This window comes from Acanthopagrus latus, chromosome 15 (assembly GCF_904848185.1).
Source record: "Acanthopagrus latus isolate v.2019 chromosome 15, fAcaLat1.1, whole genome shotgun sequence".
In the NCBI taxonomy this organism is placed as follows: Eukaryota; Metazoa; Chordata; class Actinopteri; order Spariformes; family Sparidae; genus Acanthopagrus; species Acanthopagrus latus.
This window is the reverse complement of record NC_051053.1, coordinates 7146426-7162390: the sequence shown is the minus strand read 5'-3', so window position 1 is coordinate 7162390 and position 15965 is coordinate 7146426. Positions and strand designations below refer to the sequence as shown.

Genomic DNA, 15965 nt, shown 5'->3' with positions numbered 1-15965 from the left:
CGGGGCCAATTTTCCGCCGTGACAGCTGGAACGAGGTGAAAAATCCTCCAGGAGGGGCGAGATGCTGGAGGGTAATGAAGAATAGATGCCTCTTCCCCCTGTGCTTCTACGCGGAGGGGTCTGCCCTCAGTTGCTCGGGCTCTTCAGTTTGTCCTTCCTTTGTTCCTCCATGTTCTCTTTCTGTCTGTCTTGCCTTACTCCTCATTACTCTCCCCTGCCACCGCGTCTCATGCAACAACCTGCCTCGCTTCTTCCCTTCCTCCCTCCTCTCTGTTTTTCGCCCCTCAAATGACAACCCTTCAATAAATAACCGGGCGGAGAAATCATTTTTTAAGCCAGCGAGTCAGGAGCTCGGGTTCCTCCCTCACTTATTTGGGAGTGTGTGTGTGAGGCTCAATATTTCTCTGTTTACGTTCGCCGTGTCTGCAACCGGAGCTCAGCCCCGGTATACATTACTGCCAGACTGAGGAGAAATGGGTTTGCCGCGGCGTCGGTTTTGTTTTGCCGTCGCCCCATATATGAGCAGAGCGGGGGTCACATGAGATTAGGCTTCCCTGTCACCTTGTCTGACTCGTGTGTCTGTGGGCGAGCAGACATCAGGCTGACCCACGCGGTACCCCGCGCGACGCTCTTCATGTGACAGGCATCTCCGTAATGAGGCGCGCTGCCTGTACAGCCCCGGTCTCCCAATGCAGGAGAGGGATTGTCAACAAAGAGAAACAACAACAGATGTGGATGCAGACGCAGCACATTTGTCAAACCCCTGCTGCCGCCCCAACCCCCGAAGAAAAGACTCAGGGAGGGATACGACATCACACCTTTTTCCATCTGTTATTTTTGTAGCATGAGGTGAAGCGATACCCTCGCTGGGAGTGGTGCCGGGAGGGGCAGAACATCGCATGGTGGCTGCGTGTAGCGACAGCTGACCAGTTAATGGACGAGAACAGCGAGGAGGAAATGCTTTACCGGGATAAAAAGTTGCCAATTAGAAAGTGAACTTATGTTTCTTTAATGGACGAGCTTGATCAAATTCATGTACTTTGCATTCTGTTAAAATTCTGCTTTGGATTAAGGTCTGTACACAAATGATTATCATGCCAGCTTTGCATTTTATTTCAGCTCTCCCCATGTGAGATGCATTATAAACAAATGTATTAAATAGTGTGTGTTGTGGGTTATAGAAGTTGAAAGGCTCTCCAAAGGAAAGTGATCAGAGAGCATCCTGATCAGACGCTGAAACCACCTCAGCTTGCCCCCTTTTGACCCTCTATCCAAGGGTGAGCCCAACTCGCTTCGGCCTCTTGCATGTCGTTCTTTCAGCCCGGACCCAGAGCTTGCTAATGCATGTGAGGGACTGTAGCGTAGATTGACTTGTAAATGAAAAGCTTTCCCTCGTGGCTCACCACTCTCTTCACAACATCCGCATCACCGCACCAATGCCCCTGTCATCCTCACAGTCTTATAGGTGATCCCGAGATACTTGAACTTCCTCACTAGGAGCAGCAAACTTTGGAGTAATCTATTGTCCGTGGCCTAAGAGTTGGATTTGTCGACTCCCACACTGGACTGTAAACCTCCACAGGGCGAGCTGAAGGTCACGGTCTGAATGCTTATTAGTGGTTAGCGAGCAAATTTTATCTCTAGCAAGAAGTTTTTGGGGTTTTTTTTTCAATCCCACAGGCTCCCACAGAACCTTAATGAATCCCGTACAGAGTGCAGAGCTGCTGTGAAGTTAATGTGTCGTAGAAAGTAAACCAGCAATATGATGCAAGTTGAGCACCTCACCAGTTCCAGAATATCGTACGCAAAGTTTTCTTTGGGAGGGGGTGCAGTTTTTTTTTTTAAATCAACAATGGTCCAAATAATTAATAATTAACCATGATTTTAAAAGAGGAGTTACTGATCTCAACTGTATATGAAAACTAAAATTTCCAAGTTGTTCGGCCATTGCTGTGTTCACGTCTCACTATTCTAGTTTGGCTACTCAGGTCTTCAGTCTCATCCAGCAGTCGTCTAAAATGACTTTTTTGCGTGTCTTTATATTGCATGTCGGTGGTTAGCTCTCGGTTAGTGATAAAAGGTAAAATGTCATTTGTTCGACAACTCCTTCATGCTACACACAGTACAGAACACGTGCAGTTATTTATATACAGATATAAACAAACACGTAGTGAATTTTTTAAATCTGAGTTGTTTTTTCATCACGTGGTGATGTTATGGTCAGCCACCATGTCAGAAAGTTTGACAACTTGGAAACACTGTCCATCAACTTTGACTGCGTGTGAGCAACAAGCATCGATGTTGCAAACAGAGAGTCCACCTTGCATCGTTCAGCTTTAGTCCTGCGCTCCGTCTGCTCAGATCACGGTCAGCCCGTCAAGTGCAACAGCAAAAGCACAACCAAATGTACCAAATATCACTAGCTGTTATACAAAATAGCTTTTAAATGAGCTACTTTTGCCTGTTTGTACCAAGTCACACTTGACAGTCTGTCAGACACAGTCACACCAGCGCCGACAGCTACTGTACACACACACACACACTATATCTGAAATCACTGCATTTACCTTCTGTTTTTACTCTCGTCACGGATGTTTGTCTCCCAGATATTGCATTGTTTTGCACCGAAGCCAAACATTTATTTTTTTTCACGTCGAGCTCTGATGGCGACTCGTTTAAAAAGTTAATGAGACGCTGCATCGACCGGCAGGCACGCGGGCTGCGAAACAGATGAAACGATCCCCGCGCAGTGAAAACACGCGTTTCAGATGGGACTTGAATTCAGATGAACATAAAAATATTTTCTTTCCATTAGTTAAATCCGGCTTGAAACGCTGTCTTCCAGTTACCAAGGAAACCACATTAGGCAAATCAATGAATGTAATGTCAGTGGAGAGGGAGGGCATACCTCAACACTCTCACCCCCCCCCCCAAACAATCTCTGTCTCATTGTGTGTGTGTGTGTGTGTGTGTGTGTGTGTGTGTGTGTGTGTGTGTGTGTGTGTCTGGCCCACTATCCCTCTCTCTCTCTCTCTCTCTCTCTCTCTCTGTCTCTCTTTCAGTTAGGCTTTCTCCCTCGCTCTCATTTTCTATGCCATCTCCCACTCATCCTCTCCCTCGCTCACTCCCTCTCTCCCCCTCACAACACTTGCTTCCTGACAACCACTGCCAAAGGACTAGCAGGCGCAGCACATCCCAAGTTTCCATCACTCGGCGGGGGCCTGGAAGAAGAAAAGAGAGAGGGGAAGAAAGGGAAAAAAAATAAAATAAAATACTTCAACTTTATCCCAGGTGCTGTGACAGCCTCGGGGCTCTGTGCTGCAGACCTGTAGCTCCAGCAGCATGGCCTCCTCCAGGGGATAAGAGTGGGGTGACTGATTTTTCCACAAGTTAGATTATTAGATCTGGATCGAAGTGGATCAAAGTGAGGAAGTCGGCTCAGCGGGGCTAAAGTTGGACAAATAGCTCAGGTTGGGCGCAGCTGAACGGGTCTGGCGTTGGTAGCCGGAGCCTGGCCCGGCCCGGCCCGACCTGACCTGGCTCTGTGTAGCAGCGCCGGGCGATGACAGACGGAGGTCTCCCAAGATGTTGAGTCTGGATGGCTTGGAGATGATCGCCGTGCTGGTGGTCATGGGTCTCTTCATCAAAGTCCTGGAGCAGTTTGGGATGTTTGAGCCTGTCGGAGGGGAAGGTAATGGATTTGACTCTGAGATTTGTTGGTTTGATAATTGTGGTTTAAAAAAGAAACAAATGTACAGATTTTAAAGCAGTGTGTGCTTGAGCTGATATTTTCATCTGCAGTGCCCATTCCCTCTGGTCCTGGATGGGCTGCAGTGCTGTCTGAGGGTTTGGGTTACCGGTGCAACAGTGGGCCATGCAACACCCTCTCTCTCTTACACACACACACACACACACACACTCATACAGAGTAACTTTAGCTGTGTGTGAGGCCTCCCTCTGCCCCTGGGGTGTGTGCTTTTACCCTTTAATCGATACCACTATGGGCAGAATGGGTCTGAGTGCTGTGCAAAGGCACTTGCCTCACTGAGGGGAATGTCAGCCTTTACTCTCAGTGCACTCATTAGCCTACACAGCCTTTGGATGGAGCTGCATCACATGGCTCCTCGCTGCAGATCACAGGTCAGCGTGCTTTGCGCTTGAGGTGAGGTGACGCAGATAATCCAGTTTAGAAGTGGGTCCCTCCATGCTTTTTGTCACATCAGCGCTTTGTAAAAAAGACGTAGAGTTTAGCTAATCGATACGTTTATTGAATGATACTTTTACATCATTTCATATAACACCTTCCCTGTGAATGAAGCTTTGACTGAAAAGGTCCTCTGGCTCACCCCCAGCAGCTGCCAACACGCACCCAGGCCTTGTTTGGCCCATCTTCCCTGGATGACCTGTGTTTTGTGCCCCTTCTAAGTCCAATCTGCTTCACCTTGTTCACACTCGCTTATCTCTTCTCTCTCATTGACAGTGGGAGAGATGGGATTCTTATCTCCATTGTGTGTATGGGTTTTTTTTTTTCCCCCCCTTTGCTCATTTCCCAGCGTGTCCTGTACACCTTGGGAATCTGGCAACAGTGGATGCTCGGACAGGCTCTTAACTTTTCGTTTTCATGAGAAGAATCTGCTCTCCTCCTCTTATTTTGAGTCGCTAAGTAAACAGCAGACATGCATTTTGGTTAAAAAAGACGCTGCAGAGTTAAAGGATTTGCTCTAGATGCTACACTACAAGTGACAGTCTCCATCCCTGATGCACCTGCTGGACTGCACCCAGCAGCCAAGGTGTGCCAACAGCTCTGTCATCTAAAATAAGTTTCTATAGTCTATGCTACAGAGCCCTGCATGCACAGGGACACACACACAAACACAAACACACACTGGATGCTCCATTTATACTCTCATTATGCCCTGAGCGTCATTCTTCAGCATATTCCGCCCATTATTTATGGAAAATGGCAGCCATAATAAGTGTATGTGTGTATGTGCCAGCTCCCTTGTGAGTACTTAAGCTAATGAATTTTCTCTTTAATGGAGGGACTCGGTCCAGATGGCAGAACAACTGTATTACTCAGACGATCTGCAGGATCATGTGCTCTCACTGGGAGGGCTTGGACCTGACGCCCACTCCGTATCAGGGCACGTCATGCACACTTAATGTGCATGTTCATGTGTAAAAGCAACACGTGTATTTACAATATGTCAGTGATACCATTATGGCTGAGGCACCTTCGTTAATTTATAATCCGTCGTCCTCTATATTAATCCCGTGTTTCACTTCTCTATTAGACCGATTACTTTATTCTGCTTGACCTTTCTACTATAATAATGGAGTCCTTTGTTGGCTGCTGGAGTAGCAGTGTGTCTTTCATCCACTCCTCTCACGGGATCCATCGGCTGATGTGACACGCTGACTTGAAATCAGTTTTGTGTGTACTCTGTACCCTGGAGTTGCCAAAAAACAACAGAAAACTTTGCAGTGGTAGCTGATACATGTCCCTCTATTTTCCACCTTCCACCAATCTCTTGAGGTAAGCTTTGAAAAAAGATATTAATTGTGGTTGAAATGCCCTCTCCTCTCCCTCTTGCCAGACTCAGAGTCATTTTCTGGTGAGCCAGACCGAGACAAGTAAAATAAAGAGACAGCGAGACTCCCATTACTTTAATGAGCTGTGTTGCTGACCCTCCGCTGATTAAAACACACACACACACACACACACACACACACACACACACACACACACACACACACACACACACACACACACACACACACAGCGCGCGGTCACTTGTACGTTCTCCCCCAGGAAGTGAAAGAGTGGAGAAAAGAGAAAGGGCGGCATGTGTGTGAAGAGGATGCGTACAGTATGTGTGAGGTGCACTCTCGTCTGGGAGGTTTACAAGGTTCTGATAGATTTAAAGCTAATGGCTAATGGCTTGAGCGAGGTCTTTAGAAGTTTATGAGGTGGAAATTGAAGAGTTGTACGCCGGGATGTTCTGGCCGGAGCTGGATGGCAGCGCGCCTGACAAAGGAGTTTCTAACAACACAGCGGTTTCCTCCACTTTTCTCTCCTTCTGTAAACATTCCCCGGATAGAGGTTGTTGACTTTAACTTATTAAAGGTACACAGGAAATCTGGACCCGGTGTTTGCCAGTAACAAACCTGTTCCCATCACTGAGACTTATCCCTCGCTGCCTCTCAGCGGATACATTTGACTAATTACGAGCTACCAAGAAGCATGAGATACTAGTGTGTGTGCTGCAGTGAGTTACGGTGCCCATCTTCATGGGATGAAAGATATGGCACCTTGCCATATGCACCACAGACGCTTTCAGCAGTTGATTTTAGTATAAATTGAGTTGGCAGTGGGCTTGATGAGGTCCTGGATGTCAGGGACATGCTCCAGTGCTGTTTCATCACTCCTGAGAGGCTCAGAAAGAGACAGTTATGTCTCTCCCCTCCTTCGTATCCTCTCGTACCTGAGTTAGCAGCTGGATGTGAGCCATATGTCAGACCAGCCCGCAGAATCCAATCCTTTACTTTTCACTGTGAGTTTTTTTTTTTTTTCTGTTCTGTTTGATTCAAATCAGTTAACTGGGGGTATGAAGTGAGTGTATGATTCTTGTCGGCGAAGAGACACACAGTTCATCGGCTTTAGAGTTCCAAGGAGACATATCTGGACTCCCAGGCTATCACAAGAGGGTCCTGATTTATACAAGTTATAAAGGATGCTCTGCAGATTCTGTAATTATCATTTTTTTTCTAGGTGCCTCAAACTTAAAAAAATAAATAAATTCAATCTTCAGTGCATCTGTTTACAGCTTCCTTATTGTTCAGATTTGATCAAAAACACCATAAATGATTCAGTTAATTTACCAGGAGTCTCTTCTTCTGTGCAACCGTGTGATTGTGAAGACGTCGCTGCCACTGCTCCACCTGTAAGACGTGAAGAGCGTAGGTGGAGAATTGTCGAGGAATTTAACTTGATTTGCTCACAGCAAACATGGACGGCAATATCAGTCCGTCAGTTGGTTGCCGCTGAAGTATCTCTATCAAATGGATTTCTAAATTCAAGGTCCCTAGATGATGGATTCTAATAACGCTCTGACTTCCCTGTAGTGCCGCCAGCAGCTCATGTTTAGAATTCTTAAGTAATACATCTACACAATTTACTGAAGGCACAAAACTTTCATCCCCCGAGGACGATGACGAATCATTTTCCCTGAAGTGGCAGTTTTTTGATTGAAAAGTCTAAACAACTCTTGGATGGACTGCTGTGAAAATAATCACGCTCCTCTCCTGGTGAAATTTGATGTGTTGTATTTCTATAGTCATGTGATTGGCCAGTTTGATGGCCGCTCCCAAAACTACAGGAAGCGGCATAACTACCGCACCCTGGTGCTCAGGTAGCCTCGGAGCAGAGTGGCCCTGCTGACTGGTGGTATTACAAGACAGGGTGGGGCTAGTCTATTAGCGTCTCGACACAACATCTTCAGCAGGACGTTAACGCTGTTCTGTATTCGCACTCTGCTGATTTCGTTTGTTCATATTGTCATTTCTTCCAAATTATTCCTTCAAGGTTTGGGTTTAAGGAACACCTAGGCTGGTCCTACCTTCATCATGGTGCAAAATCCTTATGCTGTATAATACACAACTCAGCAAATCAGTTTTCTTGCTTAACATGTTGTTTTGCTATGATCAGCACAGTGTGTATGTGTGTGTGTGTACGTGTGTGTGGGAATGAGACAAGGGAGGGGGGATAAGTGCAGGTAAATTGCTCAGTGGTCGGCAGAGGACCCATTTGTGTCCAAGCTCGCACGCACGCACGCACGCACGCACGCACACACACACACACACACACACACACACACACACACACACACACACACACACCGTCACTGTAATTGCCCTTCAGTAGATGGGCAGCACACTAATGGGGGGACGCAGTGTGTTTGTGTGCGTTTGCAGCCCATTTGGAGTGAGCTGCGCGTGCATTTCTTCACACACTCTGCAGGGGTCTGAGCACATTACAGCTGTCAGATCTGCTGATACACTTCGCTCACCTTTAGCATCTCGAACTCAAAGCAAATCCAAAAAAATGTCATCTGGTTGCTATGATTTTTGCACGTTTTGAAATTTTAAATTGTTGAGGGTGATATCAGCCAAGGACTGACGCTGAAACAAAGGGCAGCTACGCAGATACCACAGCTTCTGTCAGCAGGTCGGACAACATGTATCCTGGCTGTGGTAAACTTTCTAAATGGTAATGAAACTGCAGTGAGTGTGGAGGAGACTGTCCTTGATGTCCTTGTCTGAGGCTCTTTCTCCCTCTGCCCCTCTGATGGCTGGCCAGCTAGAAGATGAGAGCCTTGGACACGGGAGGATCAGACAGGGGATATTTAATACAGAGCTCTCTCCATCCTCTGCCATCCCTCCCTCACCACTTCTCTCTCTCTCTCTACTTGTCTCTCTGCCCCCCTCTTCTGTCGCTGTCTGTCATCTTTTTTTTCCTCTGGCTCTCCTTCCCTGGATTTGATTATAGCAGTCGTGTGTGGCGTGTGTGTGTGTGTGTGTGTGTGTGTGTGTGTGTGTGTGTGTGTGTGTGTGTGTGTGTGTGTGTGTGTGTGTGTGAGCTGTATTTGTATGGCAGGTGCTCTGTGGATAAAAGAACAGAAGTTGTTGACGCTCCACTGCTCTTCTTCTGACACACGTCTGCAGAAAGATGATAACATTGAGAATAAACTAATGAATTCACAAACACACACACACACACACACGCACGCGTGCGCACACACATCCAGACCTGTCCTTGAAAATATCCCCGGCTAACTTATTAGAGTTTGGATGATTTGCATTAACATAGCTTAGCTTTGTGTCTGAAGACCTTTTCCCGTATGCAGCTCAACCCATTCATGTTCTGGCCATTTTTTAATGTCACGTTTGATTTTCTGGGTAAGAAGCTCAGGCAGTTTGCAGGCATAACACAAGTTTTATTACAGGAAGTATTCTGATGCGGCTGTGGTGGGCTCAAAGCAGAAACTTTCCCAAGTCAAGCAATCCTCAGATATGATAGTTTCAAAGCCCTTATATCTACATTTTTTTCTCTTCTAACAGCTGTTTGTTGACTACAAGGGTTTAGTAGCCCTTGTGAATAGATATTGCTCTTTGCCAGTAACTGAGTAAATTTACTCAACACTTTCTTCTGCATTCCATTGCTGAGGGAAATGTACTTTGACAGTTTCAGTCACAAGTTGCTTTGTAGATGATTCAGATTTTTCTAAAAAAAACCAGATGAATTATATTAATTGTTATTTTAAGTTAAGCTACCCAGCAGTATGGAAACTATTTGCCAGCACATTAATCTATCAGTCAACTGTCATGCAGTGATAGGATATAGTATTGTGACAACAGTGGTTTGTGTTGATGTCTGTACTTTTACTTTTACTTTTAATTTTACTTGTTAACATGCAGTGTTCACCCATAAATGATGTTTTCTACGGTGGACTCCAGTCAGGGTTGCATTTAAGAACTATTTATGCAGAATTGTTGGCCATTCCTCTGCACATAGTTTTATGAATCAGCCTAAAGAAAAGTATCCAGTAAGTTTACTGACACTTTCAACACACCTTTGACAAAACTAAAGCCGTCAGGAACAGGCATTGCCTGCCGTCATCAATAATGTGGAGCTGTGTGTGTAAAACAAAACACAACAAAAAAAAACCTGTGATGTAAACCGCAGTGGTTCCAATTAGCTTTGCTCAGTGCGACTTTTATTTTCATTCCTCCATATGTTACAGTTGCTGGTGCATGCAGTTACGTGCAGTGTCTTTCTCAGTCTCGTTCACCCTCACGCTTTGTATGCAGTGTTTGTTTGCAGTCGTGAGGCCGGGGGACGAGTTTATCCTATCTTATCATTAATTAGTTCATCAACTGCTTCACGTCTCCTGAGGGAGCCCTTAAAAAGGAATCGCAGTGTGATAAAGGCTTCTATACCTGTTAAAAACATTGTTGGCCTCTTCACCTCTGCTTCCTTGTTGTTGTCAGCAGTTATACTTATCTGAGTCACAGCATACAATGATTTTAATCTTTACAAAGCGAGCTGCTGGCCTTTTTCATTATCTTTTTTCACCCGTGCCCCTCAGGAGTCCACCACTTGGTCGGCTCACACAAAAGCATTTGATGATAGATAAAAACGAGGATTTTGAGCAGTCAGAATATACTGTAAATGGAACTGTGTGGGCGGTAGAGTAGTATTTGTATAGGCAAACCAGTGTGTTTTTTGTGACCCATACTTTACGTATAAGATCACAACGTCATCTAAACAAAACGCAAAGTTAACAGGCCGATAACAAAACGCTCGAGTTGCCCATCACTCACTTGTAGACGTGACTGAAAATGTGAGAAAAAGTAAAAAGTCTAATTCCTGGCTTCCAGTTGCTGACTCACACAAGGTCTCCCTCTCTCAATCTATTCATTCCTCTATTCAGCTTTTCCCTCACACACACACACGCACACACTCTCATACGGCACTAACAAGGGCACAGAAGCCTTGCAGCACGATTCACCAGGATAAAACATTTATGTTGGGCAGACAGTGGCTATTATTCACCCTCTTTTACAACAACAAAGCAAGGCTACAGGCTGCTGTCATTCTGCCATTGATTTAACTGCCAATTTGATCTTTGTTCATGGCTGAGTCCCAGAAAACATTTAGGAGAACTTCCCCGCACGCCGCTGCCAGCTGAATTTTTACTCTCCGTTCAGTGTTTCACCGCCTTTTGTTCCAATTAAGTAATGTTTGCTTTGGCCGTAAAATGGTGTTAGATCGCTCTGTAATACAACCGCTACGACTTGATTTCCCCTCAAGATTTGTTGTCTTTTTAGAAACAAATCTTTCAGCGGCTGAAACTCTACCTCGACGCAGCCGAGATTCAAACCCCGTCGGCTGCTTGAAAGTCTTTTTTCAGTCGTATCGACCCGCTCAGGATGTTTACCTGATTTGGCTCCTGGCAGGAAACAGCAGAGCAGAGTGTTCATGATTTTAATGGAAATAAGTTTAGGGCATTGTTGTGAGCGATGAAAACCCAATTTAGATCGACTGCTTTACATTACTCAAAAACACAGGATGCATTTTTAAGAAGCCTCGATGTGGCTGAGTGGCAGAAAATAAGCTTGAAGTATGACAGCTTTAATGCTGTTTCGTTGGACAGATCCTGATGGATGTGAAATATTGGCATAATAGCAAACGTGAGTGTTGTGTGAATGTGTGTTGGAAAAAGGTAAAAGTGGGTGGGGGGGTTGATGAGAGACCCCCCCCCCCGCCACACACACACACACACACACACACACACACACACACACACACACACACACACCCCTCATCCCCGCCCCTGGAGAGTCTGGTCCCTGGTTTAGAATTCAAATGAAGGGCAATAGCAAAGATACAGAGAGCTGTAGCTAGAGGTGAGCAGCTAATCAAATGTCTTACATTGCACTGCCCTCTTCAGGAGTAAATGTTAATTACTGCAATATGTGTCTGGGAAGGTCAGAGGTTTTCACCCATGTGTTCCAGCCTCAGCCTTCAAATATAGATCAGTCAATTAATTGATTAATTAATAATGTGTCTTCCAGTTGCTGAGAGGAGAAAGGAAGAGAATGCTAATTTTCAACTTTTTATGAAACAGAAAACATCAGTTGTCAACTGTTTTGCGTCAATATGATTAATTTGAAACTATAATGATAAAATGACATGGTTTTGATTGCCATCATGCTTTTAGCGTATTTTCTATCAGATGTGCAAGATCTTTTTTCATGACAGTTTGGTTTTAAATGTTGAATTAAAGGAACATTATGCAACTTTTTCATACATTACATACATGCTAACCTCAACAGACAGGTTTTCAGCACACACTGTTACGATGTAATGACTTTTGTTTGGGGTGGGGCAAAATCGCACAAAAAGCCAGTTTCTACATCATGTTGCTTTGAATAGCAACGCTTCCAATATACATCTCTCCTTCAAATATTAATGCCTGCCACCTGAACATGACGTCACCATCATCCGTCGCCTACCTGTATCCAAACAAGACACAATGCCGCGCAGGAAACCGACATCTAAATTCAGTCAAAATGTTGTTCCTGAGCGCAGAAAGTATTCCGTTCTGTCTCATTTCCTCAAAAGAGAGAACCTCTCTGATCCCTCCGCCTCACCCGACTGTGTGCACTTTCTAAAGAAAACTCTTCATTAGCGGCTCTCTGTAGTTTGTGCTGAAAGGATTCGGCCTCAGTAGAATGAATCTGTTTTTGTCCCACATCATGGTATTAAAAATATCCTCAAAAGCTAATGATCTATACAAATGGATCTCTGCTTTCACTTATCTAATTGGAAACACGCCACCCAATTTTGAGCACCATTTGTCAATGACCTCCTCTGTGTCTCCGTCGCTGCACGTATTCACACACACGCTTACACACACACTCCCACCCATTCTCTCTTAGACATTTTAATCAGTTTTGAGAGGAATAATTGCCCAGGTAGACGTCTAAATATGGAGGTATTTCAATTACTGTGTGTCTGGCCTCAGGCAAAATATGCCTCACAGAGACTAATCAACTAAGACTGATTAACGTAATCTCGTATGTGTCTGCTTGTGCGCCATTGTGTGTAAGGGTGTCAACATCTCCAGTAGATTATCATTCCGGGCAATTGAATGCCTGTCATTATATTAAATCAGAACATTGTTTTGTCTTTGTGTTGTGTCCTCGTGTACAGGCCATGAAAAAAGTTAACGCTAAAATAAACTACTGGTTTATTTCTCACCCTGGAGGGGCCTCACTGCCCTCTCAGACCTTTTGAGGTGATGAGTAGAGGTCAAAGAAATGTCTTAGGAACGTCACTGCTAATTATATCACATAAACACTCACAATTTCCAGTAGTTTTGCTCTGTTGGACGCAGAGCTCATTTCTTAGGAGGGATCCACAGCAAGCAGAATAACATTCATAGTCCCTGCCCCGGGCAGGATTTGAACCTAAGACCTTGTTCACTGTGAGGCGAACAGTGCTAACCACTGGACCTCCGCTGATTATCAAATGAAAGACATTTAAATGCTAATTTTGGTTGACTTTTAGTGAATGTGGTGAATGGCATTCAATATGGATGGCAAGTTTGGTTTCCCTGGAGGGTAATCTAGCGAGGTTGAGCAAGGTTAACGTGTTACCAAATTACCCTCACCATGTTAGCATTGTCTCTGTAGGCACAGTGGGATGCAGACAGTGGCATTTAAATCTCAGTCTCAGTCTCACAGCTAGTGTGACTGTAGAATCTCGTAGACACTTTGACATAAAGCACATGAAAATGGACATCTCTACCTCCTCCCACCGTACAAAAATCAAGCCAAAATATCTTGTGTATGAGCGCTGCCATATTGCTCTGGTAAATGCATTTGCATAACCACCATTTTTCGCAGGATTCTCCTAACCCTCGCTCCTGCTGTGCTCCCAACTGATAAGTTCTCCCGTTGATCTCCCGATTGCATGGCGATACAAATCGACTGGGAGTGTCTCAGTTTGTCTCAGGGATGTGTGTCCTGGTACCTGGCAACTCAATCCAGGGAGCCTGTCTGAAGTGTCACTCGCCACTGCGCTTGGAAGAAACAGGTGCCAGGAAGAAGAAAATAAGCTTGCAAATTTCACACCTCTTGGTGCGAGACATGCCTCTTCACTCATCCCCTCACCTCCACACCGCAGCCTGTAGTCCTGTATCATTCCATCCTTCCTCTTTTTGAAGTACTTTAATCTGAGACCTATTTAAGACCTATATAAAGCCATTTTATTCTCCCATCCTTGTGTTTACTCTATTAATCTGTGGTGTAGGTTAATTGCTCAATTAGCAGTCAGGGCTCTGCTGACAATCATGCCATGGCATTCCCTTTTCATACTATCAACTGATGTAACGTCCAAAAGGCGATTCCCTGGAAAGGTAGTTGATTGATGAGTCTCATTACCTGGACATGAGACTCAACAATCAACTAAAACCTTATTGCACCTTTAACACCAGATTTACCAGTAAAATGGACACATGAACATACATCAGTGTGATAAGAACTACTCAAAATGAAGGAAACAATCTTTGGGATGAAAGTATTTGACATGGCCCTCGTCCCGACTGCTAACATCTCGGTGTTGGGGTGTATGACCTATGCTGCACCCAGCCACAAGGAGGCACTCAAGATGTTCTGGCTTCATTTAAGGTTTTTAAATGTCTACATTCAGTCAATATTAAGACTCGATTACATTCATTTTTATTGCAAAACATGACTGTATTTCAGTTTAGCCTGATCTTAATCCTGGAGCTTAATCCATAAATGTAAAGGCTGTTTTGATACTCGGTACTACCGAAGCATTTCGGTCGGTGCCATAAAAGAACCAAAGTTCGGTGTCATTTTATCACCACTTAATCAGGATATTTAGGAATAAGAGAAGACAGATTTTATTGGCGTTTAATGCACTATTAAAACACCCAGTTACCATTGGTGAGTTGGCAAAGATCAATAAATGCTAGGTTGTTGAGTGTACCTTGTTGAGGTGGTTTTATCTTGAAATGGTTTGCATGAATAGAATCAAGAGAATCTAAGCTTCCAAATGATACATGGGATGTCTATACATTTAAATTGAGGGGTGAACGGCTTTGCTTTGCTGTGTTTGTATGGTTTGGGAATGTAGCCGGAGCTTCATTAAAGCAGCTCCTGAATACATGCCAACATGTAGGCGTAGAAATGAAACAGACCTTGTAGTATGTACAGTGGATGTCTAAAAATCTCGCCTGCTGCAGTTTCACAGTAAACTCAACATCTAGACATCTTTTGGCCTGCAAGTCACCAAATCAATGCAAACGAGGTTAGAATCAGTGCAGCTAAAAATGCATGTTGCCATTATTAGAAACAAGCGCAACAACAGTAACAAGTTTGGAGGTCGGTGCCTTCCGATATTCCCGGAACCACAGAGCTGTGGGGATTTTTTTGTTCATCTGCAATATATTGATCTTAACATTTCTGTCTGGGTATATGACAGATATCCCAGCGTTTAATGGGAGGGACAGTGACAGGGAGGCACGACCAGCCTTAATCTCTCACACTTTGATCCTTGATCTGACTCTCTGACTGCAGACTGCGTTTGAGAATTTACTGGCCTAAATATGTCACTGTGTTTGGGAACTTATGTCGCCCTCTTTAATTAATCATGCCGCTAAAATGCATGCAAAATATAGGTTAATGGCGCGCTTTATGTAGATTAGAATAATCTCAATAGATAACCCCCTGTGGAGTTTATTGCCCATTTTTCTCATTTATGTTCTGTAGTCTTATCACTTTACATGATCATAAAGACCTGTGTGTAATAATGTTGGATCCTTAAGTGCCATTAGAGGCCATTGTACGTCTCCATCATCGCATTTGGAGCGCTCAGCTGCGACTGAATGACAGTGATCGACTGTTGCACACTTAGTTTGTGCCCAAATTCTGACTTTAGGCATGAACTGCGGCAACATCGCCGCTTGTCGCAGTTTTGTTTACCAAAGAGCAGGAGTCTGCCTCTGATTAAGCATGGCTTGCTCAGTCTCACAAGGCTGCTCTCGTGTGTGCTCCCTGAGGCTCAGTTGCTTTACCGAACCTCCCGGTCTCACGCTGATCTGAGAATCATTAATCAGGCGTGAGACAGATCAAGCCCCCCCCCGTAAAACTCTCAGCCTCCTTTTGTATCTCTTTCTCTGTCTGGTGAGCCGACCCGCTCTCAGGCACAGACAGCCTGTCACATGCGCGCACATTCGCGATATACAACCTGAAAGACAAAATGATGCTTTCAAAGTGCTGCGGACTAAATATTCCCCGTCTCCCCCCTCGGTTTCCTGTGGAGCATTCGCTTCCAGCTTTTGAGAGCGGGGCGTTATTGAACATGGACTGGA

The 15965-nt window shown here is 44.8% G+C and overlaps 1 protein-coding gene across 4 annotated transcripts in view; it reads left to right on the top strand.

Annotated features, from left to right (window-relative positions):
* The window catches only part of LOC119033698 (Kv channel-interacting protein 2), a 103075-nt gene that overhangs the window by 73009 nt on the left and 14101 nt on the right, over window positions 1-15965 (top strand). The window contains exon 1 of one of the 4 annotated variants that reach the window (XM_037124101.1): window positions 3238-3691. The exons of the other annotated variants lie outside the window; for them this stretch is intronic. Coding sequence (XP_036979996.1) covers window positions 3586-3691 — 106 coding nt within the window. The 5' untranslated portion in view covers window positions 3238-3585. Of the gene's footprint in view, window positions 1-3237; window positions 3692-15965 lie in introns of those variants that run through there. 4 annotated transcript variants of the gene reach the window in all.